This window comes from Mesoplodon bidens, assembly GCF_964165515.1.
Source record: "Mesoplodon bidens genome assembly, chromosome: 7".
Classification (NCBI taxonomy): domain Eukaryota; kingdom Metazoa; phylum Chordata; class Mammalia; order Artiodactyla; family Ziphiidae; genus Mesoplodon; species Mesoplodon bidens.
In genome coordinates, this window is record NC_138164.1 from 79,206,631 (window position 1) to 79,231,166 (window position 24,536).

Here is a 24,536-nt window from a genome sequence, read left to right on the forward strand (position 1 = left end):
GTATGATATAGAGCAACGATTCTCAACTAGGTGTGATTTTTAACCCCCCCTCCCATCCCAGAAACATCTGGACATGTCTGGAGACATTCTGATTATCATAACTAGGGGGGAAACCCCAGGCATCTAGTAGGTAGAGGCCAGGGATGGTGCCTGGGAAGTAAGACACATGTGTTTTGAAAGAGAGGTAACAGGACAATCAAGCCCATTCTGGACTCTTCTTGGAATCCAAAGGAAGAGCAGAAGTTTCATGTTAAATTTAGAGCTGAACACAGAGGTCCGTAGACTCAGACCTGGTAGCTTGTCTTGAGTCTGGCTTCAGCCATTAAGACACAAGCCAGAGTATTATGAGAGTATAAGTAACAAAAGGAAGCCAGCAATAAATAAGACCTCTCTACGCACTGAACGCCCATCTTCAATCATAGTTTTCCATGCATGGACTCTTTTGGTTCAACGTTATTATCCTTAAAAATATTACTGGGTACATAAATTTATGGGTGTCCAATCATGCGATCCATTATCAAAGAAAGAAAAAGAGAAACCCTCCTCCCGTGCAAAAACCCTAGAAGCCCTCAGTCTAGATAATCAGTAAAGTTCTCTACAGTTTTAATGTTCCACATTTTTTCTTCTTTTATTTACTTTGTAGACCAAAGAATTGACAATCATAATGTAGGATACATAAATTGGTACACTAGAAAACTTTTTTTCTTACCTCTGAAGAATTCTTAGTAGCAACATTTTGGGAGGGCTGCTGTCTTGCAGCTTTAAAGGCTATAATGAAAAAGATGAAACATCCATTATGTTATTCTTAAAAAAGCTTAGAAAAATTTGCACACTTCTTTAGCTGAAGGTTTCCTAAGTCTTATCATCCATGATGACTAATTATAAAACCACTTAATATGCTTTAAAATCGGGAGATGGAATTATATGTCTAACTACCAGTCTCATATGATTTCCCAGTTTACTCAAATAAAGTAGTAAGCAGTATTCATAAATACACCTACACTAAAAATATTTTATAGAAAAATAACTGAAGGATAAAGTCTGATCACCTAATGGACTGAACTCCAAATATAGTGAAAGTAACCCTCCACAGGTCTTCCTTCTCTTATAGTTGGCAATCTCTTTCCCTGTGGGAGCCACATGGTTCCAGTAAGCACTTCCTTATTCTCCTCTACTTTGATAAAAATATTCAGTACCTAAGAAATAGTCTAGAGGGAATGCTAGAAAACAGCTTATCTTTCATTCCATGATAACCTTCCTATGAATCCTTGCATTTTCAGCTTTGTAAACTTGGTTAGAAACATGAAGTTTAGTTAATTTTTATTTTTCCTGAGACCAAAACTATAATATTTTGATTTTACAGTAAGAAATATATGTTTGGTCTTCATCCACATTTCTGGCAGAGAGCCCCCAAAACCCTAATTTCCTAAAGCAATGAGAGCCATCAAGGTGCTTTTTGTTATGTTAATGAGGTAACTTTGGGACCACAACTGAGGAGGGAGGCTGGTTACCAGGGGAACCAACCAGGAATAGAGGGTTCGAACTTTCAGTCCCATCCCCGATTTCTGGGGAGGGAAGAGGAGCTAGAGGTTGAATCAATCACCAACAGCCAATGATTTAATCAATCGTTCCTATGTAGTGGGGCCTCCATAAAAACCCAAAAGGAGGGGGTTCAGAGAGCTTCCAGGTGGTGAATCAAGATGCTTCCACGTGCCACCATGCCTAGACCCCAAACTCAATGAGGACAGAAGCTCCTTTGCTCTGGACTTTGCCCTATACATCTCTTCATCTGGCTGTTGATTCATATCCTTTCATATCTTTTGTAATAAACCAGTAATCTAGTGAGTAAACTAGTTTCCTGTGTTCTGTGAGCCACTCTAGCAAGTTAATTGAATCCAAGGAGGGAGTCATGGGGACCTCTGATTGATAGCCTATTAGTCAGAAGTACAGATAACAACCTGGACTTGTGACTGGCATCTGAAGTAGAGGGGGGCAGTCTTCTGGAACTGAGTCCTTCCCCTGTGGGATCTGATGCTGTCTCTGGGCAGGTAGTGTCAGAATTGAGTTGACTTGCAGGACACCCAGCAGGTGTCTGAGGACTGCTTGGTGGTGTGGGTAACCACCCCCCCCTCCCATCCCCCCCCCACTGGAATTAAGTGCAGATTATTAAAAACCTAGAATAAAATTTAAACAGCCAGTTAGAGGTTTAATTTTCTCCTACACTTTACCAGTTTCCTAATACAAAAAAAAGGTTTCCTCCAAGATAACCCCCAAACTAGACAACAGAGCAAGAGGAGATAAAAAGACCGAGGACTTGAAGAAGTCAAATGCTCAAAGAACCCTACAAAGTCCAAAATTCTCCTAGTCAGAAAACTCAGGAATCTTTCCACCTAGCCTAAATTTATGATTTCCTCATTTTTCCTATTCCAGGTTCTATCCCCAACCTTAGGATGTCTACCTGAGAGGAGAAAGGAAAGGCAGAAGCAGAGTTCTTACCCACCCTGCTCAATCACTAGCCTCACATCCTACTCTACGCAAAAGGCTGGAGAGGGCAACTGAATGAAAAGGCCAGCAATCGTGACTCTTTCAAAAACTATTTCTGCTCAATCGTTATTCACTAACTGACCCCTCAAACTCTCGGCTCCTGGAAGAAACAAGAGCCTTCCTTTCTTTTTATCCCCAATAAATATTTGTGTGATAAATTAACATTATCAGAAAATTAAGCACTCGGTTCTGTTAGGAAGGCAATACATACTGTATTGGGGGTTAAAAGCTCTGGTTTTAGAGTTAGAGCCATGTGGACTCACTAGCTGGGTGACTGTGGCCAAGTTCCTTGGCTTCTTCAAGTCTCGGTTTCCCCACCTATAAAACAGTGTTAATAATACTTCATGCTGAAAATTGTTGACAGGATAAAAAGAGGTAGTTAATGTAAATTGTTTTGGCAAGCGCCTAGATGTAGTAGGCATTCAAATGATTTCACTAGTCATAATGGATGGAGTAGCAGCAGTGGTAACCATGGTAAATTAAATGCAAAGACAGAGGCTTCTTTTATTAACTTAGTCACTATCCTCTGCAGACAAACTTCAGTGGAAAAGTCTGGGCTGTTAACTCTCATTCACAACTGCTGCTGGGTATAAGTGTAATATCTACCTTTCCCAATAAAACTCCAGTACTATTGTACAAATCTTTATACTCCATGGAGCTTGTTATAATAGGATTGAACCTTTATTTATCTCTTTATTCCTCCATTTATAATACAAACGTAGAAGCTATAGTTTAAAGTTGCTTTTATCCCAAACTTATAGTAACTATAGTTAGTACTCCATGGTTATTTTGTCAGAGACCATATTAAAAAGTCAGTTTCGTTTTTCAAAAAAAGGCCAATGTTGGAGTTAAACTGCAAAACCATTGGACCAAATCAACTGCATAAAAGACAAATTTAGACTGATTTATAGAAACATCCATTTTCATGAGTTAATTGTAAACACTGTCACTAATACTAACAGCAGCAGTCATTTATTGTATTCTTTCTAAGTGCTGTGCTCAGTAATGGTTATGCATGGCTCATTTAACACTTATAACTACTCTGGGAAGTTAGTACTCCTCCTCCAGTGGGAGGACACAGTGAATAGGTCATACATTTATTTAATTGAAGTCTTAGAAGAAAAAGAATAGCACAGAGGTAATATCTGAAGGGATAACAGCAAAGGATTTCTAGAAATGATAAAAGGCACCAATTCACAGTTTCATGAAACCCCATAAATCCTAAGCAGGATAAAAAAAGAATCACATATCTAGATTCATCATAGTGAAAGTATACAACACCAAAGATGGCCAGCCGGAGGAAAAACAGATTACTTTAAATAAAGCAACAAGCTAAACTAATAGCTGATTTCTTTTTTCTTTGCAGTATGCGGGCCTCTCACTGTTGTGGCCTCTCCCGTTGCGGAGCACAGGCTCCGAACGCGCAGGCTCAGTAGCCATGGCTCACGGGCCTAGCTGCTCCGCGGCATGTGGGATCTTCCCGGACCGGGGCACGAACCCGTGTCCCCTGCATCGGCAGGCGGACTCTCAACCACTGCGCCACCAGGGAAGCCCAATAGCTGATTTCTTAATGACAACAATGGAAACCTGAAGACTCAATCTGAGTGATTAATTCTGCCCACTGGTGTCAAGGAAAGTTTCACATAAAACAACAAAGCCATGATGATAAAAGGCAGTTTGGGCTAAGGTAAAGGCAGGTAATTTACAAAGTCTATGCCTCTGTGTTGCACGCTGACCAACTTTTGGTAGTTTAACATGGAAGTGTTCATATTTTACTCACGATCCTTTTCTAACTCCCTCTGTTTTCTATTTTTTTTTATAATAGTTCTTATATATATATATATATATATATAAACATTTCACAAAAGCCTACTATGTGCCAGGTTTTTGGCTTTCCTTTTTTTTTTTTTTTTTGGCTGTACTGCGTGGCCTGCAGGATCTTAGTTCCCCAACCAGGGATTGAACCCAGGCCCTCAGTGGAGTCCTAACCACTGGACCACCAGGGAATTTCAAGGCTTTTTGCTTTTAATCCCCAGAGTAATCCAATATGGCAAGATTATTCCCAATGCACACGTAAACAAACTAGGAGAGTGAGTGACTTGTCCGAAGTCACAAAGCTTTTTACATGTTGAACTCATCCCAGATCGTTTACCGTGCTGCCTTTTTTCACTTCCTTTTCCCTTCTCTGCTTTCAGCTTACACCTTCCAAGCATGTCACCGCATCTTTCTAAATGCCATTTTCTAAAAGGCAACAGAGACAATATACTTCTAAAGTCAAAAGATAAGGATCTCAGCTGGCCCTACTCAAGTACTGAATAATCCCTGAATAAAAACATAGCAGCAGAACTTTTGATAAGAAGGTTCTTTAAGAATCATTTAATAGAGCTGATGTTTTTTTGTTTTGTTTTTGTTTTTTTTTTTGCGGTACGCAGGCCTCTCACTGTTGTGGCCTCTTCCACTGTGGAGCACAGGCTCCGGATGCACAGGCTCAGCGGCCATGGCTCACGGGACCAGCCGCTTCGCGGCATGTGGGATCCTCCCGGACCGGGGCATGAACCCGTGTCCCCTGCATCGGCAGGCGGACTCTCAACCACTGCACCACCAGGGAAGCCCGAGACCTGATGTTTTTATCCTTCCTCCAATGTCATCTGTCATCCAGAAAATATTGAAAACTTTCTCTGATGGAGTCACAACTCACTTCCTTCTGAGGCAGCTTACACCATCTTTATTTTGGTTGATAGATTATTCCGTATAATGCAAAGACTTCTCTACTGAGAGCCAGTAGTAGCTCAACCTCTAATCTTCTCTTGCTCTGGAAACTAACAGTAGAGTGGTTACCTACTCACTCTGAAGGCCAGAGAATGTGGGATCAATTCAAGCTCTAGAATTTACTAGTTGTGAGACCTTGGGTAAGTTGTCTATCTTTTCAAAGCCTCAGTTCCCTTTTCTGTAAAACAGAGAAATAATAAGTGCCTATCCCACTGAGCTGTTGAGAGGCCTGAAGTAATTGTCACATAAGTATTAGCTATTATTAGTACTATTAGTGGTTTTATCAACCTAGGGCAAATTACTTAGCTCAATTCCCTCGTCTATAAAAGAGGGAGTAGGTGAAATTGTTCTTAAGCCTTCCAGGTCCACTTTAAAACATAGTAAACTTAAATCTGTGTGTGATTAGCTTTTCCATCTATCCTCATTGGGTTGGTAGTTCTTAACCTGGAGCCCATGGATAGGCTTCATGGGGGTCCCTGAGTCCTTTGAAATGGAGTACAATTGCATATGAGTACTTATTTAAAGATAGGAGACATAGCTTTCAGAATCCATAACTTAAAATAGATTTAAAACCACTGTCTTTAGGACTAAACAAATCAAATCTATTCGATCTTTGATATAACAGAACTTAATTTCTGTAAAGACTTGAATTTTTCCCATGTTAGATATCCTAAGTTCCTTCTATCAAATTTTTTATATTATATGGTTTCTCTTCTGAATGATCATATAAAGTTGACATCTTTCTTGAAATATGGTTCCAAAAGATGAGCACAGTATTCTTGGCATGATACATCCAATCAGTACGAGGGAGAACTTCCTTGCTGTAAAGAAGCATTACTTCTATTAATAGTGCTTAAGGCACCATTAGATTTGGACAGTTAGATCAACCTGCACAATCTTAGTGACCTAAGTCTTTCTTACGTGGTTCCCTGGTAATATCATATACTTCTCTGTGCAGCTGTCCTTTTGGACATAAATACAGTTTATATTTACCCTTGATAAATTTCATCTTGTGAGATTTAGTCCAACTCTCCAATCTGTCAAAAATTAATCTCAAATAATAAGATAATATAAATAAAGTACATATGGATATACTCTGAATGGTAGGGAGAAAAATATATCACCACCTATTTTAACGTGTATTTTCACAGATCTGACTTACAACTTCCTCTGATCTCATAAACTATAATATTAAAAAGTTTATTAAATTTCTATATTAAATTATTATTAAAATAGTTTATAAAAATAGGTTCCCTTAGTTTGAGGCTAATTTTTAGACCACAGCACATACACAAGATCAATTCAAAGAATCCTAACTATAACTTCCCTTAAACACAGCTCACATGACTCTATACTAAAGGTAGAGATGGACAAAAGCAGCATGAGGAAAGAAAGTTTACAGTACATTAAGGAGCAGTTCCTTCTCTTAATCATTGTTGACACACTGACCAACTGCCTTTTCCATGTCTTAGTGATCCCTCTATAAAAGGGAAATAACCAAATTTGTGTAAAGTAGGATATAAAAGTTAATTTTTAGAGCCCACCATCTTCAATAGCCTCCATGAATGGCAAAGGTCTTTTAAATCAGCATAATTTATCCTGTGATTCAACACAAACCAGTAAGGTTTACTCATGGGGTTTCCTGAGTCTTCCTGTGTTGGAATTTATAAGTACCTGCTAGGTGATCTTTTGCAGTCTATACTCACCATCTATAATAGACATATTTCTAGATGTTGACGTAGTGGCCTTTGAACTTCTGCCTCGAGTAGGAGTCTCCAGAACAGCGCCTGCTGTTAGAATAATGAGCGGTCAGTATACAAGTCCATCAGTAGCTAAGTTTTTTTTTTTTTTTTTTAAACACCACTAAATAAAGTTATGTCAGAACATAGTTTATGTGTAAGATGTCAAAGATATATATAAGAAGAAACATCTAGAGTCTGATCAATTAATTTTCAGAGACTATTCTTAGGCCACACTTGGTTCATATTGTTCCAATTACAATGTAAGAAAAAAATTTATAAATGTAAGGATAATGAAAACAATTATCACTAGAAGATGGGGATTTCTCTCCTGGGAGATTTTTAACTAAAGTACTACCCATTTTAACAGCTTAAAATTCCGACAGATAAATATTTAATAAAAAAATGATTTAAAACTATTCCTAGGGATGGATTTCTATAATGCATCAGGAAGTCACTGGATAACTATCTTCTATTATTTGGACCATTCAGTGACAATAGTATCACATTAGACACAATGATGGCAATTAATTTAATGATTGCTTTAAAAACTCAAATTGTGTAGGGGCAGTTTTCAAAAATAATACTTTTTATAATCTGGAGTTTTCTTCCTGTGGTTAGTGGGCACTAGCTAGACATTTTCCTTAAGTGTTTGCCTCACTACTACTTTGTACATGTGAGAGTAAACATGTCTATTAAATGTTCCCAATGTGTGAGAAGCACTATGAAATTCTTTAAAAAAAAACGTGTTAAGAACTATTCAAACTATATGTGCATGTGGCCATTCAGAATTTATTTATGTGAAATGTACATGTTGGAACTACATTAAAGGCTGTTTTTATGCATTATAAAAATAAATTTTTAAAGGACTGTGTAACTCAATTCTGCCAAGATGAACACAATTCTGAATTTCCCACACAACTGCCAAGTGTGAATGTGTAAGAGAGACTGTACGCAGTGCTAACCTCTTCCTCTCTGAGATCCTCCTCTTGACACTGGATTCTGCCCTCTTCCTCCTCTCCGGCCTCTTCCTCGGCCTCTTCCTTTGTTGGCTGCTGCTGTGATGTTGTCATCAGAGTCATCAGCCATCTGTTCTGCCCAATCTATACTCATAAGGTCATCAGCACTAAAGGCGGAAGCAGCTTCCTCTGACTGAGATCTGAGGGCTCTGGCCCTACTCATGGCCTAAGAGGGATGACAAGAGGAAAATACACATCAGTAGACAATGCAGCAGCCTAAAAGTCATTAATCCAGTCACTCACATGGACATTTCATATTGCCAAACTGTCTAAACTATTCTTTTTCACTAATCATGCTAAAAAATGTAAAACAGGAGAAGCTCTCTCCCCCATCAATCAAATTCAGTGCCTACGATTTGTTAGATCAATTTACAATACTACTGATATCTGTAAAATGAGACCTTTTGAAAATGTGTATCAAGAACCATAAAATTTCACAAAATCAAACGTTTCAGAACTGGGAGGAATGTTGGCAATCGCCCCTAACGCAACACCACCATTTGTAAGAGAATGTCATCATTTGAGCTACTTTGTACAATGGGCTCTTGATAAATAACAAGAAAAAAACCTGGAGGTCGGTGGGGAGCTGGAGGCTGCCGCAGGGGAGGTGCCGCGGGCAGCTGGGACACCTGGCTTGGCCGTAACCCCGTCTGGGGCCGGGTGGGACCGCAAGGGCCCATGGCCGAGCCAGCTCCATCACCTCTGACTTTCAAGGATGTGGCTGTTTATTTCTCCGAGCAAGAATGGTGGAATCTAGAGGCATGGCAGAAGGAGCTTTACAAGCAAGTAATGAGAACCAATTATGAGATTCTTGCTTCTCTAGTGAAGAACCAATTAAAGTAACTGAATCTATAGAGAAAGAAAAATAATCTTGTGTCATGAACCCCGTGCCACCCAAAAAGAATGTTCCAAGCATCAAGATCACATGGATGTGGACTTCCATGGTGGCGCAGTGGTTAAGATTCTGCCTGCCAATGCAGGGGACACAGGTTCAAGCCTTGGTCCAGGAAGATCCCACATGCTGAGGAGCAACTAAGCCCATGAGCCACAGCTACTGAAGCCCACGCACCACAACTATAGAAGCCCACGCACCTAGAGCCTGTTCTCCATGACGAGAGAAGCCACCGCAATGAGAAGCCTGCGCACAACAGTGAAGAGTACCCCCTGCGGGTTTCCCTGGTGGCGCAGTGGTTGAGAGTCCGCCTGCCGATGCACGGGACACGGGTTCGTGCCTCGGTCCGGGAAGATCCCACATGCCGCGGAGCGGCTGGGCCCGTGAGCCATGGCCGCTGAGCCTGCGCGTCCGGAGCCTGTGCTCCGCAACAGGAGGGGCCGCAGCAGTGAGAGGCCCGCGTACTGCAAAAAAAAAGAGAGTAGACCCTGCTCGATGCAACTAGAGAAAGCCCACGTGCAGCAATGAAGACCCAACAAAAGATCAAATGGATATAAAGTGGTGTATTAGTGTGGGTTTGGTTTGCATTTCCTTCATGGCTAATCATGTTGAGCATCTTTTCATTTGTGTATCTTTTCGGAGAAATGTCTATTCAAATACTTTGCCCATTTTTGAAGTGGGCTATTTGTCTTTTTATTGTTGGGTTATAAGTGTTCTCTATTTGTTCTGAATATCGAACCCTTATCAGATATATGATTTGCAGATATTTTCTCCGTTTCTTGGGTCGTCTGTTCCCCCCTTTTTTTTTTTGCGGTACGCAGGCCTCTCACTGTTGTGGCCTCTCCCATTGCGGAGCACAGGCTCCGGACACGCAGGCTCAGCGGCCATGGCTCACGGGCCCAGCCGCCCCACGGCATGTGGGATCCTCCCGGACTGGGGCACGAACCCATGTCCCCTGCATCGGCAGGTGGACTCTCAACCACTGCGCCACCAGCGAAGCCCCTGTCTGTTCCCTTTTTGATGGCGTCCTTTGAAGCACAAAAGTTTTAAGTTTTGATGAATTTCAGTTTATTTTTTCTTTTGTTGCTTGAGCTTTTGGTGTCATATCTAAGAAGCCATTGCCTAATCCAGAGTCACAAAGATCCACTCCTATATTTTCTTCTAAGAGTTTTATGGTTTTAGTGCATATATTTAGGTCTTTGATCTTTTTTTCCCATTCTTTGATCCATTTTGAACTAATTTTTTAATACTGTGTGATATAGGGATCCAGCCTCTTTTGCATATGGATATCCAGTTGTCCCTACACCATTTGTTGAAAAGACTGTTCTTTCCCCCATTGAATTATCTTGGCACCCTTCTGGAAAACCAATTAACCATAAATGTCAGAGTTTATTTCTGGATTCTTGATTCTGTTTCATGGATCTATTTGTCTAGCCTTATCCCAGTACCACACTGTTTTAATTACCATTACTTTAGGATCAGTTTGTCAATTACTGCCAAAAAAAGAAAAAAGGGCAGATGGGGTTTGGGGATTACTGTCATCTAAACAGTACTAAGTCTTCCAATTCATGAACATGGGATATCATTTCATTTATTTAGTACTTTTTTTTAGGACTTTTAAAATTACTTTCAGCAGTATTTTATGATTTTTATTGTGCAAGTCTTATGTTTCTTTTATTGGGTTTATTCCTAAGTATTTTACTCTTTTTGATGTTCTTGTAAATGGACTTGTTTTCTTTTTTTTTTTTTTTGTGGTATGCGGGCCTCTCTCTGTTGTGGCCTCTCCCATTGCAGAGCACAGGCTCCGGACGCGCAGGCTCAGCGGCCATGGCTCACGGGACCAGCCGCTCCGTGGCATGTGGGATCTTCCTGGACCGGGACACGAACCCACGTCCCCTGCATCGGCAGGTGGACTCTCAACCACTGCGCCACCAGGGAAGCCCTGGACTTGTTTTCTTAATTTGTTTTTGAAAAATAGTTTTATTTTAAAAGATGCTGAGAGTTCAGCCCAGATGAAGACTGAGAATAGGTGTATGGATTTATTTTTTTTTAATTAATTTTTGTTGGAGTATAGTTGCTTTACAATGTTGTGATAGTTTCTGCTGTACAGCAAAGTGAATCAGTTATACGTATACATATATCCCCTCTTTTTTAGATTTCCTCCCCATTTAGGTCACCAAAGAGCATTGAGTAGAGCTCCCTGTGTTATACAGTAGGTTCTCATTAGTTATCTATTTTATATATAGTAGTGTATATATGTCAATCCTAATCTCCCAATTCATCTCACCCTCCCTTCCCCCCTTGGTATCCATACGTTTGTTCTCTATATCTATGTCTCTATTTCTGCTTTGCAAATAAGTTCATCTGTACCATTTTTCTAGATTCCACATATAAGCGGTATTATATGATATTTGTTTTAGGTGTATGGATTTAAATAAAAGATAGTGATTCCTTTTTTCATGAAATTAAAGAAAAAAGAAAAAAACTCACCAAAAATAGCTGCTATCTCTGGGTGATGAAATTTTAGGGTGCTTTTTGTTTTCTTCATTATTCTTGAATATTTCAAACGTGCTACAATGTAGGTTTTCTAAAATATTACTTTTATAATCAGAAAAACATAAGCAATAATCTCTTACAAATATATAGTAAAAATAATTAGGTAGAACAAAACAATTGAAAGCCTGGAAAATAATAAAAACCTGAGGGCCAAGATTTTAACTTAATAAATTTTAATTTGATAAGAAACTGTCTAGAAAAGACAAGTTTGAGACTTAATGAAATATCCTAACTCTGAAATGAATACAAATTTCTGATTAAAAACAGAATAAGAGCAATGCTGCCCTGATCTCTTCCTTTAAACCTATCAAAATGTAACAAGGAGAACAAAAATTTTAAAAATACCTTTTTGAATAAAATTAGAAAATTGCTCCACCCACAAAACACAAAACCTAGGAGAAGGAGTTAATGGGTATAGTGAATATTTGGCCTGGCTAAGGGAGAAGGTTGAGAAGAGTTTCAGACAGTGTAGAGAGCTCCAAAATTGATCTACCCATGCCAAGGGGCCATGACAACAGTCTCTCTTGCTTGGAATGACTAGTTCTGGGTCTAAGAATAGGCATCTAGAGCTTTTCTAAGCTCTGTGTGGTGCCATGAAATACGGAGAGACAGGGCTAGATGAGGAGATAAGCACAGAGCAGGCAGGGCAGAAGCAGGAGTGCAGCGGGTGGGGGGAGGTGGAGGTAACCCAGCTTCACGCTGATGAACTGGCTGAAGTGAAACAACAGCTAAGTCACTACAGGAATGGCTCAACATGGCATTACAACTCCAAAAGAACAAAACTTTAGGGAATACAACCAAAAAGATACAAAGAAAAAACAGTTGAAAAAGATTTCAATTCATCTTTCTTGTCCCAGATGAAGTACAGTCAGTCCTCATAATTTTCAGACTCCGTATATGCAAATTCACCTACTTGCCAAAGTCTATTTCTAACTCCTGATGCGTTTCTGGTCATTCATGGACACGTGCAGAGAGGTGCAAATTCTGAATCGCCTGACACACACTTTCCCAGATGAGGTCGAACGAGGCGACACTCAGTCTTCTTTAAACGGGTATCCTTTTCACAGTACGTTTACTGCCGTGTTCACAATTTTGTGCTTTCAGCTGGGGATTTTACTTTTAAAACGGCCCCCAGTGTAGTGTTGAAGCGCTGTCTAGGGTTCCTAAGTGCAAGAAGCTGTGATGTGCCTTATGGAGGAAACACATGCGTCATATACACTTCATTAAGGCATGCGCTGAATGGGCCACAAGTCCAATGCTAATGAATCAATGATATATATTGAGTAAGGTCTTAAAACAGAAACACACATGGAAAGGGTTATGTATTAATCAGTTAACAAAAATGTTGTAACCAGTGGCTGGCAGGAGCCTATTCCTATACTTCCCCTAGAAGCAACAGTTCAGTGTTCACTCAGTGTTTACAGTGACTTTATAGAATACAACTACCATGAATAACAAGAACTAGCTCTACATTAAAATATATATATACAGGGACTTCCCTGGTGGCACAGCGGTTAAGAATCCACCTGCCAACGCAGGGGACAAGGGTTCGAGCCCTGGTCCGGGAAGATCCCACATGCCACGGAGCAAATAAGCCCGTGCACCACAACTACTGAGCCTGCACTCTAGAGCCCATGAGCCACAACTACTGAGCCCACGTGCCACAACTACTGAAGCCCATGCACCTAGAGTCTGTGCTCCACAACAAGAGAAGCCACCGCAATGAGAAGCCCGTGCACCACAATGAAGAGTAGCCCCCGCTCGCTCCAACTAGAGAAAGCCTGCACACAGCAATGAAGACCCAATGCAGCCAAAAATAAATAAATAAATTTATAAAATAAAATAAAAAATATATATATTTAAAAGAAAAAAGGAGACCTAAATTACATAATAAGGTAGATCTAACTGATACATGTTGAACTCTGTACTCTGAAAATAAACAATATACTTCTTTTCAAGACCCCGTGAAATGTTTTAACTGATATATAATGGGATGCTAAGAAAAACATCAATCCTAAATAGTAAAAAGAATATTATCATACTTTCTAATCACAATGCAATAAAATTCGAAATTAATAAGACAAAAGCCTGGACTCCAAACTGCAAAACGAAACCAAAATTGTAGAATACCTAGAAAATGATAATAAAAATACTGCATATCAGAACACATGAAACAATTTAAAAGTGAATTGTTAAATTAAAGAAAAGAAAGGAGAATGGAGGGAAAAAAAGATCTAAGGAAAATTAAAAGAATTATGATAAAACACTTTGCTCAGTTCTAAGTAATTAGGAAAATAAATGACCTAAACTGAATCAAAAAAAGATAGACAGTCTCAACAGACTAATTAACAACATTTTGAGAAAGTTCTTAAAAGAACTACACTCCCGAAAAGGATCACAACCAGAAAGTTTCACAGGTAAATTCTACCAAATCTTCAAAGAACAGATGATTCCATGGCTATTTCAATAGGAACAGAGCATAAAGAAAGAAAGCTTCCAGCTGGTTTTTATAAAGCCAGCATAACATGGTACTGAAAACTGACAAAGGACTGCATGTACAAAAGGAAAATTACAGTATCTTACTCATGAATATCAAAGCAAACAACAGGAATCCCAGGGCGCATGGAAAGACCAGTACACCTACCATCAGGGGCTTCACAAAGTGATACTAAGGTTGGGTCAATAATAGGATAGAAAATAATATAATTCACCGTATTAACAGAACACAGAAGGAAGAACCCTGCATGCTTCTTCACAGTTGCCAAAAAAGCTCTTAATTCATTACCCATTCTGGATTTAAAAAAACAAACAAAAAACTCTCAGGAACAAGTAGATACTTCTTTTACATAACAAAAACCCTAACTCTGCTACTACACAAACACACATACAGAGTGTGCACACACTTTCACCCGAGTGCTCTTATAAACCAATTAGAGAAAGACCAATGCCCTAGGCAAAAGAAAAAAATATTCTATGCAAAGAACATGATCAGGTGTTTCATATAAATATAACTTATAAACATAAAAATTGCTCAGACTCACTAGTAATACAAGTAGTATGAATTAAAAGCAGCAGTAAGAAATAATTTCTCACCACTTAGATTTGTAAAGATCAAAAGATGTAGTAATATGTCATGACCGCAAGGATGCAGGGAAATAAGCACTCCCTAATACTATCGGTCGGGAGAGGAACTGGTGTAACACATTTGGAGTGATTTGGCAGAATCTAGCAAAATTTAAAACACATGCCTTTTTATGATTATTACTTCTTTGAATGAATTATCATCATTGCCAAATTTCATACTTTGCCTTTGTCTAAATACTACATCTTCATTTTAGCATCTCAAACATTATACTCAGATAATACTTTATCTTTCTGTACAACAGACTGTGGACTTTACTGCTATCTTTGAACTACATTACTTCTATGAATTTACTTCATGAGTAGAGGCATAGGGCCAATGGCAAGACAATGTTTCCATATACTTTTTGCGAGATTTAAAAATATACTACCCTAGTATTATTGCACTTTTTTGTAGTAATATATACGTAACATAAAAATTTACCATTTTAACCATTTTTAAGTGTGTATTTCAGTGGCATTAAGTACATTCACATTGTTGTACAACCACTGCCATCATCCACTGCCACAACTTTTTCATAATTCCAAACTGAAACTCCATACCCATTAAATAACCCTTCATTCCCTAACCACCCCCCCAAACCCTGATAATCACTCTTCTACTTTCTGTCTGTATGAATTTGACTACTCTAGGTATCTCATGTAAGTGGAATCACATAGTATTTGTTCTTTTATGTCTGACTTACTTCACTTAGTATAATGTTTTGAAGGTTTATCCATGATATAGTATATACCATTCTATACTTCAATTTCATTCCTTTTAAGGCTAAAGAATATTCCAATGGATGTATGTATCACATCTTGTTTACCCATTCATCTTTTGATAGACTTTGGATCGTTACTACCTGTGGGCTATTGTAAATAATGTTATGAACATTGGTGTACAAATACATGTTCGAGTCCCTGCTTTCAATTTTTTTTTGGTAAATACACAGAAGTGGAATCACTAGATCATATGGCAATTCTGTGTTTAATTTTCTGAGGAACCATAATACTGTTTTCCACAGTAGTTTTTATCTTCCCACCAGCAATGCACAAGGGTTCCAATTTCTCTATTTTCTTGCCAATACTTGTTACTTTCTAATATTTGGATAATAGCCATCCAAAGGGGTGTGAATTGTATCTCATGGTTTTGATTAGAATCTCCTAGTGATTAGTGATGTTGAGCATCATTTCATGTGCTTTTTGGTTACTTGTATTTCTTCTTTAGAGAAATATCTATTCAAGCCCTTTGTTCATTTTTAAATTAGGTTGTTTTGTGTTGAATTTTAGGAGCTCTTTATATATTCTGGTTATTAATCCTTTATCAGATATATGATTTGCAAATATTTTCTCCCATGCTATTGGTTGCCTCTTCACTCTGTTAATAGCACTTGGTATTACAGGTTAAAAGAGGGCATCAACCCTGCCTCAAATTCAGATAGAACATAAGAAAGAAATCAGAGGCCCAGTCCAACTATGGACTATGGATCAGACTAAGAAGAGTTTTTACATTTTTAAAGGACTGTAAAAAAAAAATATGTGACAGACGCCATATATGGCTTGCAAAGCCTAAAATATTTACTATTTGGCCTTTTACTTAAATATGAACTTATAATTAAAGAAAATACTTGAGAGTGTTTCTATGTGAACAAAAAGACATTAAAGCATGTTTTTTCTCTACTGGAAGGACTAATGCTTTGTTTGTCTGTTTAAATAATTTAAGTATGATACTGGGATTCATATTCTGAACTAAATAATTCCGCAAAACTGTGAACCACAGCTTGGGAAAGTCCCAAACTCTATTAGTCAAGTTCTAAATAGAATGCTGAGAATGAAAAAATTTATAATACCCTATGGTATACTAAAAAATTACCTAAGAAGCCCTGATTACCTGTTACAGTCTTAAAATATAGCTGAAAATCTGAACTCCAAAGTTTTTTCTTCTGAAAAACTCCCATATGAAATTTCTCATACCCTCTCCTTACCATCCTTGAATAAAATGTTCACTCTTACTCTTTAAAAGACTAACGAAAAACTGAGATTAGTGATTTCGAACATAAAGGATCCATTATAAAGAAATATTTCTGTCATCTGTGAAACTGAAAAAGTTAATCAAGGGACTTCCCTGGCAGTCCAGTGGTTAAGATTCTGCGCTACCAATGCTATCAATCCCTGGTCGGGGAACTAAGATCCTGCATGCCGCATAGTGCGGCCTAAAAAACAAAACAAAACAAAAAGGAAGAAGTTAATCAAGTTTAAGTCAAATAATCCAAGAACCAAGAATCATTTCTTTCTAGCATTCATTCTTACCATTTGGCAAACTTCCTTTTCTACTTTAAGGGCACTCTATATAAGATGAATACAAATATAATAAATGTGGTAGGGGATCCCTAATCTATAGCTTTCTCCTCTTAGCTTCCAAAAATCACCTTGAAAAAAAATTTAAAAAGCAATTGATTCTATGCTTATTATAAAGTGATTTTCACGTGCTGCATGATTTTAGAAGTCTTAAATTTTTAGCCATTCATTGGCCATATCTTGTATTAATGTTATTATAATATAAAGCCTTGATAGGACATAGTATGGTGGAAAAGTCCAGACTCGGAGGTAGAACAGGTTCAAAATCCAGCCCCACCATGTGACCTTAAGTCTGGTCTCAGTCTCTTCATTTGTAAAATGGAAACTGAGATTAGTATAAGTAATGTACATAGCAAAAATTTAATAAATACCATTTCCCTTTCCCCCTTGAAAATAGTAATGAATAAAGTCAAATAGGTAACCAATTCTATTTTTTCCCAATACATTTATTTAGGAGAATGACTTTGATATTGGGAATGTTGAGTGTGAAATTTAGTGGATGATGGTAGCTTTTAGTTCTGTAGTCAATTACTGAAGGCTATTAATGAAAGACACAGTGTGGGAAAACACTGTAGTCAATACTGGTACTATTGCTGGCAATGTTAGCTAATGTTGCAAAATTTCCTATCTTACTGCATGGATAGTGTTAAGTGGTATAAGAGAAAGAGACCTGTGAAACCTATTACAACTAGACATTTAGAAGGTTATCCTAGCATATTCTTTTTTTTTTTTTTTTTTTTTTTTTTTTGCGGTATGCGGGCCTCTCACTGTTGTGGCCTCGCCCGTTGCGAGCACAGGCTCCGGACGCGCAGGCTCAGCGGCCATGGCTCACGGGCCCAGCCGCTCCGCGGCATATGGGATCCTCCCAGACCGGGGCACGAACCCGTATCCCCTGCATTGGCAGGCGGACTCTCAACCACTGCGCCACCAGGGAGGCCCTAGCATATTCTTTTTAAAGAAAGGTTATTAACTGAGTTACTATACTGTTCATATTTCTTCATATTCTAATGAAGTGGGACACAATTTGGAGGGGAGGAGTGTCCCAGAACATCAAACTTCTATAGTAAGATAGAGAAAAGAAAAAACCCACAACACCAAAAATGTCACTTTCCTATTCCCTAAAATTCCAGGTAAGTGGCATTATTGGATCAGTTAAAAATCCTAAATAGCAAGTATGGAATGTCGGATGATGAAGTAAATCAGATTTAGACATGGAAGTTTCATTAAAAAAAAAAAACCCCACAAAAACCTAGAGTCTATCTTATGACCTCTAAAGATGGTACAGAAGAATTATTTGATAACCGATTTTTCCTATCAGAGTCTAAAACTGCTTGACCTTAAAGGCTGTGGTATTACCTTGTAGTCAACTACTAAACAGGATTCCTTTGGAAGAATTCAGGGGGGAAAAGAGTAAATTGAGAGTCTCCCTCTCCTTAAGCAGGGTGCTTTTCCTTCTCTCCTTAGTGACTCAGGTCTTGACTTTTGCCTAAGGAGTGTGCTTAAACCAAGGCAAAAAATATTATTTAAAAAGGGGGGAGGGGCTCCTATTTATCCCCTTTTTATTGTAGCAGAGAAGATAGTGGGACTTGTCAAAGTTAATCTGAGGGATATGTCACGTTTCAACTCTTTCCAATTCACCACCTGTCAGCTACAATTCTGAAGTATTTAGGGAACAAAAATGGACAGTTGTATGGATTCAGTGAGGATGAAACTTCAGGTCATAAGGTTTAAAATTTTCTTTCTACATGTATCTGTCTCACCTACTAAACTGAGAATCTCTGGTGGACACAGACTATACCTTTTTCAATATTTATATTCCTAATAAAAAACAGAATGGCTACCCACAACAGGTACTATACAAAATGCTGAAGGAAAGCAATCAAGACAAAAGCCCAAAAGTAAATAATTGATAACATAATTTTTAAGTACTAGACAGCAATCATCAAACACTAAGGACAATTAGAAAACAGGAAAATATACTTCAATCATGAATTCACCAAGTATCAGAAAGAGGCCCAAAGTTTAAGTTAACGGTTGCTAACCTCAAGTCCCTAATCTCCAAAGTGACTGAAAAGACAGTGATGAGGGTGAACAGGCTAATTTCAACATTTTAGAAAGGCCAGTGGACACTGTGTATTTACCTATGATGACACTGCTAACCAAAACACTAAGTTTCTTTCTTTTCGCCCCAAACAATATCAGCTCAGTAGGGTAAGATTTTATACTGATAAGATGCTCTAATAGCAGTTGGGAATTATTTTCATTAAAAAGAGCTCTTCAGGCTACTATTCCTGCGCCTCCCCTCCATGCCCGCACCCACTACATACACACATGTGCAATTAAGTAAGTTTTCAACAAGAGCAAAAGGAAAAAAAAAGAGAATATCAGCAAGCCGAATACTCGTAGGCCGAACTGGAATAAGTCAAAGGCAGCGGTCCTCAGCCAACCCCTGCTCAGTCCTACCCACCCAACAGAGATCCTGTGGACTGACTACTCTAAATAAACCTACTAGTTATTCTGATTTAACAAGCTGACATATAATAAAGGAATTTTCAGAAAAATTACCTCTCGAACTTCATCATCTTCTTCATTCTTCTGTCTGCTTTCTCTGAAATGACGTACCTGGATTGTAACAGAATAAATCACAAACATGTCTGTTATGTAAATATAAAACTGATTAACTGATGTTTTCCATTACAACATAAAACTCAGAAATTCAAGTATGGTTTTGTTTCACGAAAGATAAAGAAGTCATATTCCCCCAGTGACTTGCATTAAAAATTCAGAAATGTACTCTAAGAAAAATTGGCCCTAAGCAAATTATATCACCTGCTGACCAAATGTTCCAAGTCATTGAAAAACAGCCTGTCGGACTGCAGAGGAAAAAATTCTAATGTCCTATGGGTGTTATACTTCAGTAAAAGAGCTAAAAACAAAAACCTCTCTTTTAATAGGTTTAAATTATTACATTGCTCAAATCATTCTGGGTACCTGGCTGCAAGTCATCCAGGAGGCTCTCTGAAATGCTATCTGAAGTGGGTGGGCCCCTGAAGATCCATTTTGCTAACAGTCAACCACCAAATGTTTGCTGTCTGCCAACCCTGGTCCTGGTGCCATGAAGGATACAAAGCTTCCTTTTTTACTGGTTTTTGCTCCCAAAGCTCTTATAATATAGTTATATAGCTAGAAATAAACTCCATTTATTTAATAACTTACTCGGCACATATTTACTGAGCCAAGCTATATGCCAGGTGCTATTGTAGGAACTGAGAATACAATAATGAACAAAATGGTCAAGAATTCTGCCCTCCATGGAGCTTACAATCAGTGTGTGTGTGTGTGTGTGTGTTAAAAAATAAGAAACAAAATAAAAAGTTATGTTGTATTTTAGAAAGTGTATAGGATCAAGTTAATTTATAGCTAGACTGAGAAAGCTCCATCCTTACCTCTGAGGAGCCTCTGGCATTCCCAGGGCCAAATCATTTACTGATGGATTTCAACCTGCATGAGCAGTTAGACAGCATGGTTTGATTATGTGACCAGACAGGCATAAAAGACTCCCTGGAAACTTCTGCACAGATCTTGGTGTTCTGTCCCAGGTTTGCTGTGTACATATAAGGACATGAGAAACAGACGCCTGGTATCTCTCAGATCCCTAATGCCTGACTATACTCCTTCTCTTGCTGTACTGTTACCAGTTGCCTTTAAATAAAAACTTTAAGTGAGTATGTTCAGTGGAGTCTTATGAGTCCTTTCAAATATGTGAACCTGTGAAATCTTTGCAAAAGGTGTTAAGTGCTCAGAGAAAAGTAATGCAGGAAGAGGGACAGAGAGTGCTGAGGAGAGGCTACAGGATGATCATCAAAGGCCTCATGGAGAAAGTAGCAAAGCAAGAAGGTAGCAAAGATTTTAAAAGGTAGGGAATGAACCTTGCAAATAACTGGTGAAAATCATTCCACTCAAAGGAAAGAATATATGCAAAGGCACTGGGACAGAAGCATGGTATGTTTAAGAAACAGCAAGGAGGTCGCTGGGCTGGAGCAGACATAAGGATGAAGAAGTAACAGAAACCACATTGAGTAAGGCCTTGGGAGCAACTGTAAGGACTTTTGTTTTTAGGCAGGAGTGACTTCATCTAAACTATGTTAAGATCACCAACAGCTCAGCTGAGCTGAGGACAGAACAGAGTGTGGAGGAAAAGCACAGGCAGAAACAGGGAGACCAGTTTGGAGGCAACAGGAGTAATCTAGGGGAGAAATGGCCAGGCCTTGGACCACTGATAGAGATGAAGGTGGTGAGAAATAGTCACATTCTGTATATATTCTGAAGGTAGAGTTAAAGGATTTCCAGACAGGATATAGGTGACAGAAAAAGATGAGTCAAGGATAACTTCAAGGTTTATTGCTTGAGCAAATGAAAGAATAGTGCTTCCACTAGAACCCTACAGGTAGAGAGGGACTAAGGTTCAGCAATTCAGACTGGGAATGTTGGAAGTTGGAGAGGTCTCTTAAACATCCGAGTGGAAGGTCTAGCAGGTTGTTGGCTACATAAGCCTTGAGTTGAGAGGAGAGGTTTGGGCTAGACTTTTGAAAAGTCATCACCAGATGACAGTATTTAAAGCCAGGAAGCTGAGTGAGAATACAAAAGGAATATGTAGATGAAGAAGGGGTCCAAGGACCGAGTCCTGGAGACTCCAACTTAAGAGGCTGGAGGGGTGAGAGGAATCAACAGAGACTGAGAATACACAATGAGCTGGGAAGAAAACCAGAGGAGTGTGGAGCCCTGAAAGCCAATGGAAAAAAGGTTTTAAGAAGAGGTCAAGTGAGATTTAAGATGCAGAACGGACAATGGATTTAGCACTGGAGGTCACTGGTGCTTTGACAAGAGTAAATTCACTGGAAAGAGGGGATCGAAACCCCTGAACAGATGGATTTAAGAGAAAAATGAAGGCGAAGAATCTGGGCAGCAAATACAGAAAACTCTGTGAAGCAATTCTGCTATAAAAGAGGGAAAAAGAAATAGAATACCAGCGAAAGGGAAATAGGATCTAGGCTCCAGAGTTTTGTTGAAAGAAATAGCAGTTAAGATTCAGTAGAAGGGGAAGAATACAGGAATAATATTTATTTTAAAAGACGGCACAGCATGTAACAGTGCTCGAGGTGGCATGTGATATATCAAAAGCACTGAGCCATTCACAGAAGAGAAATGAGCGTCAGAGTAAAACTACCGAGCAGGCATTATATGTCAGTGTACTGAGGGCTTACATGTATTCTTTTAATCCTCACAACAACCTTGAATGAGGTTCTATTATCCCCATTTCATAGATGAGGAAACTGAGGCACAGAGAGGTTAAATACTTCACTGACGGTTCCATAGTGAGTAAAGTCATCTGGTCTATAGTCCATACTCTTAGCTACCATGCTACACACACACACACACTCTCTCTCTCTCTCTCTCTCTCAAAAGTCATGATGTCACTCCAGGTGTGGATGATCATTTTGGGGAGTGGAGGGTGGGAAGGAGGGTTTGTATGTTTTATTTATTTACTTTTTTAGAGGAGCTTGGATTCACAGAAAATTAAAAGGAAGGCACAGAGGTTTCCCATATAGCCCTGTCCCATACATGCACAGCCTCCCCTATTAATATCAACATCCCCCATCAGAACTGTACAGTTGCTATAACTGATGAACCGATACTGACACTCCATACTCCATATCACCTAAACTCCTTAAGGTTCACTCTTGGTGGTGTACATTCTATGAGTTTGGACAAATGTATAATGACATGTATACATGTATAACCCACCATTACAGTTTGATACAGAGTAGTTTTACTGTTCTAAAAATCCTCTGTGAATCCACCTTTTCATCCCCTTATCCCATCCCTGCCCAACCACTGACAACCACTGATTTTTGTACTATGTCCATAGTTTGACCTTTTCTAGAATGTTACATAAGCAGGAATCATACATTAAGTTACTTTTTCAGATTGGCTTCTTTCAGTTGGTAATAGTCACTTAAGGTTCCTCCATGTCTTTTAATGGCTTGATAGGTCATTTCTTTTTAGCACAGAATAATATTCCCTTGTCTAGATGTTTCACAGTTTACTTATTCATTTACCTACTGAAGTACATCTTTGTTGCTTCCAAGTTTTGGCAATTATGAATAAAGCTGCTATAAATATCATGTGCAGGTTTTTGTTTAGACATAAGTTTTCAACTCCTTTGGGTAGATACCTAGGAGCACGACTGCTGGAGAGTATGGGAAGAGTATGTTTACTTTTATAAGAAACTGACAAACTGCCTTTCAAAGTGACTGCACCATTTTGCATTCCCACTCGCAATCTAAGAGTTCCTGCTGCACCACATCCTCACCAGCACGTGGTGTTGTAGGTGTTCTGGAATTTGGCTGTTCTGACAGGTATGTAGTGGCATATCTCCTTGTTTTAATTTGCATTTCCCTAATGACAAAAGATGTAGAGCATCTTTTGATATGCTTATTTGCCAACTGACTACCTTCCTTGGTCTGGTAAGGTCTTTTGCCCCTTTTTTTTTTTTTTTTGGCGGTACGCGGGCCTCTCACTGTTGTGGCCTCTCCCGTTGCGGAGCACAGGCTCTGGACGCGCAGGCTCAGTGGCCATGGCTCACGGGCCCAGTCGCTTCGCGGCATGTGGGATCTTCCCGGACCGGGGCACGAACCTGTGTCCCCTGCATCGGCAGGAGGACTCTCAACCACTGTGCCACCAGGGAAGCCCTTTTGCCCATTTTTTAATTGGATTTTTAAATTTTCTTATTGTTGAATTTTAAGAGTTTTTGTATATTTTAGATAATAATCCCTCATCAAATGTGTCTTTTGCAACTATCTTCTCCCAGTCTGTGGCGTGTCTTCTCATTCTCTTCACGTTGTCTTTTGCAGAGCAAAAGTTTTTAATTTCAGTGTAGTCTAGCTTATCAATTACTTCTTTCATGAATCGTGCTTTTGATGTTGAATCTAAAAAGTCATCACCATATACAAGGTCATCTAGGTTTTCTCCTATGTTATCTCCTAGGAGTTTTACAGTTTTGCATTTTATATTTAGGGGGTATGGTCATGTTATATTTATGGCACTTGACTGACAAATCCACCCATGCTAAAAATTTATGAACCTAACACACCCAGAGCCACAGAGTAAGTAGTTTTAGACTGTGGATTATCTGCCTTCCCTGTGGAAGTACCTGGCATTTAATATTACCGGTTTTACATTAGTTGACACCATAAGGCTTTAAAAGAATCATGTTAAATGACTAAAAGCACAAAATTAAAAGTAAAAGGGAATGAGTTTTAAAAATAACATTTTGTTCTTCTGCTTAGAGGGAATTTGGAAAATACAGAAAATGATCCCCTATAATCCCACTACCTGAGCATAACCACTGATAATGTTTGGAATATCTTTTTCCATTCTTTGCATACATGCACCCACTCACATATAAAATAAAAATAACTGGGATCACATTGTGTATAGTTTTACCTCTTTGGAATTCTTTTCCCACTTAACACT

At 38.8% G+C, this 24,536-nt stretch overlaps 1 protein-coding gene across 2 annotated transcripts in view; it reads right to left on the reverse strand.

The window, feature by feature from the left end:
- Positions 1-24,536, reverse strand: part of MRE11 (MRE11 homolog, double strand break repair nuclease) — a 73,095-nt gene that overhangs the window by 11,946 nt on the left and 36,613 nt on the right. For both annotated transcript variants that reach the window (XM_081240888.1, XM_081240889.1), the window contains exons 14-17: positions 19,566-19,622; positions 8,018-8,237; positions 7,020-7,103; positions 710-768 (exon numbers count right to left, since the gene is read on the reverse strand). In XM_081240888.1, coding sequence (XP_081097014.1) covers positions 710-768; positions 7,020-7,103; positions 8,018-8,237; positions 19,566-19,622 — 420 coding nt within the window. The remainder of the gene's footprint in view (positions 1-709; positions 769-7,019; positions 7,104-8,017; positions 8,238-19,565; positions 19,623-24,536) is intronic.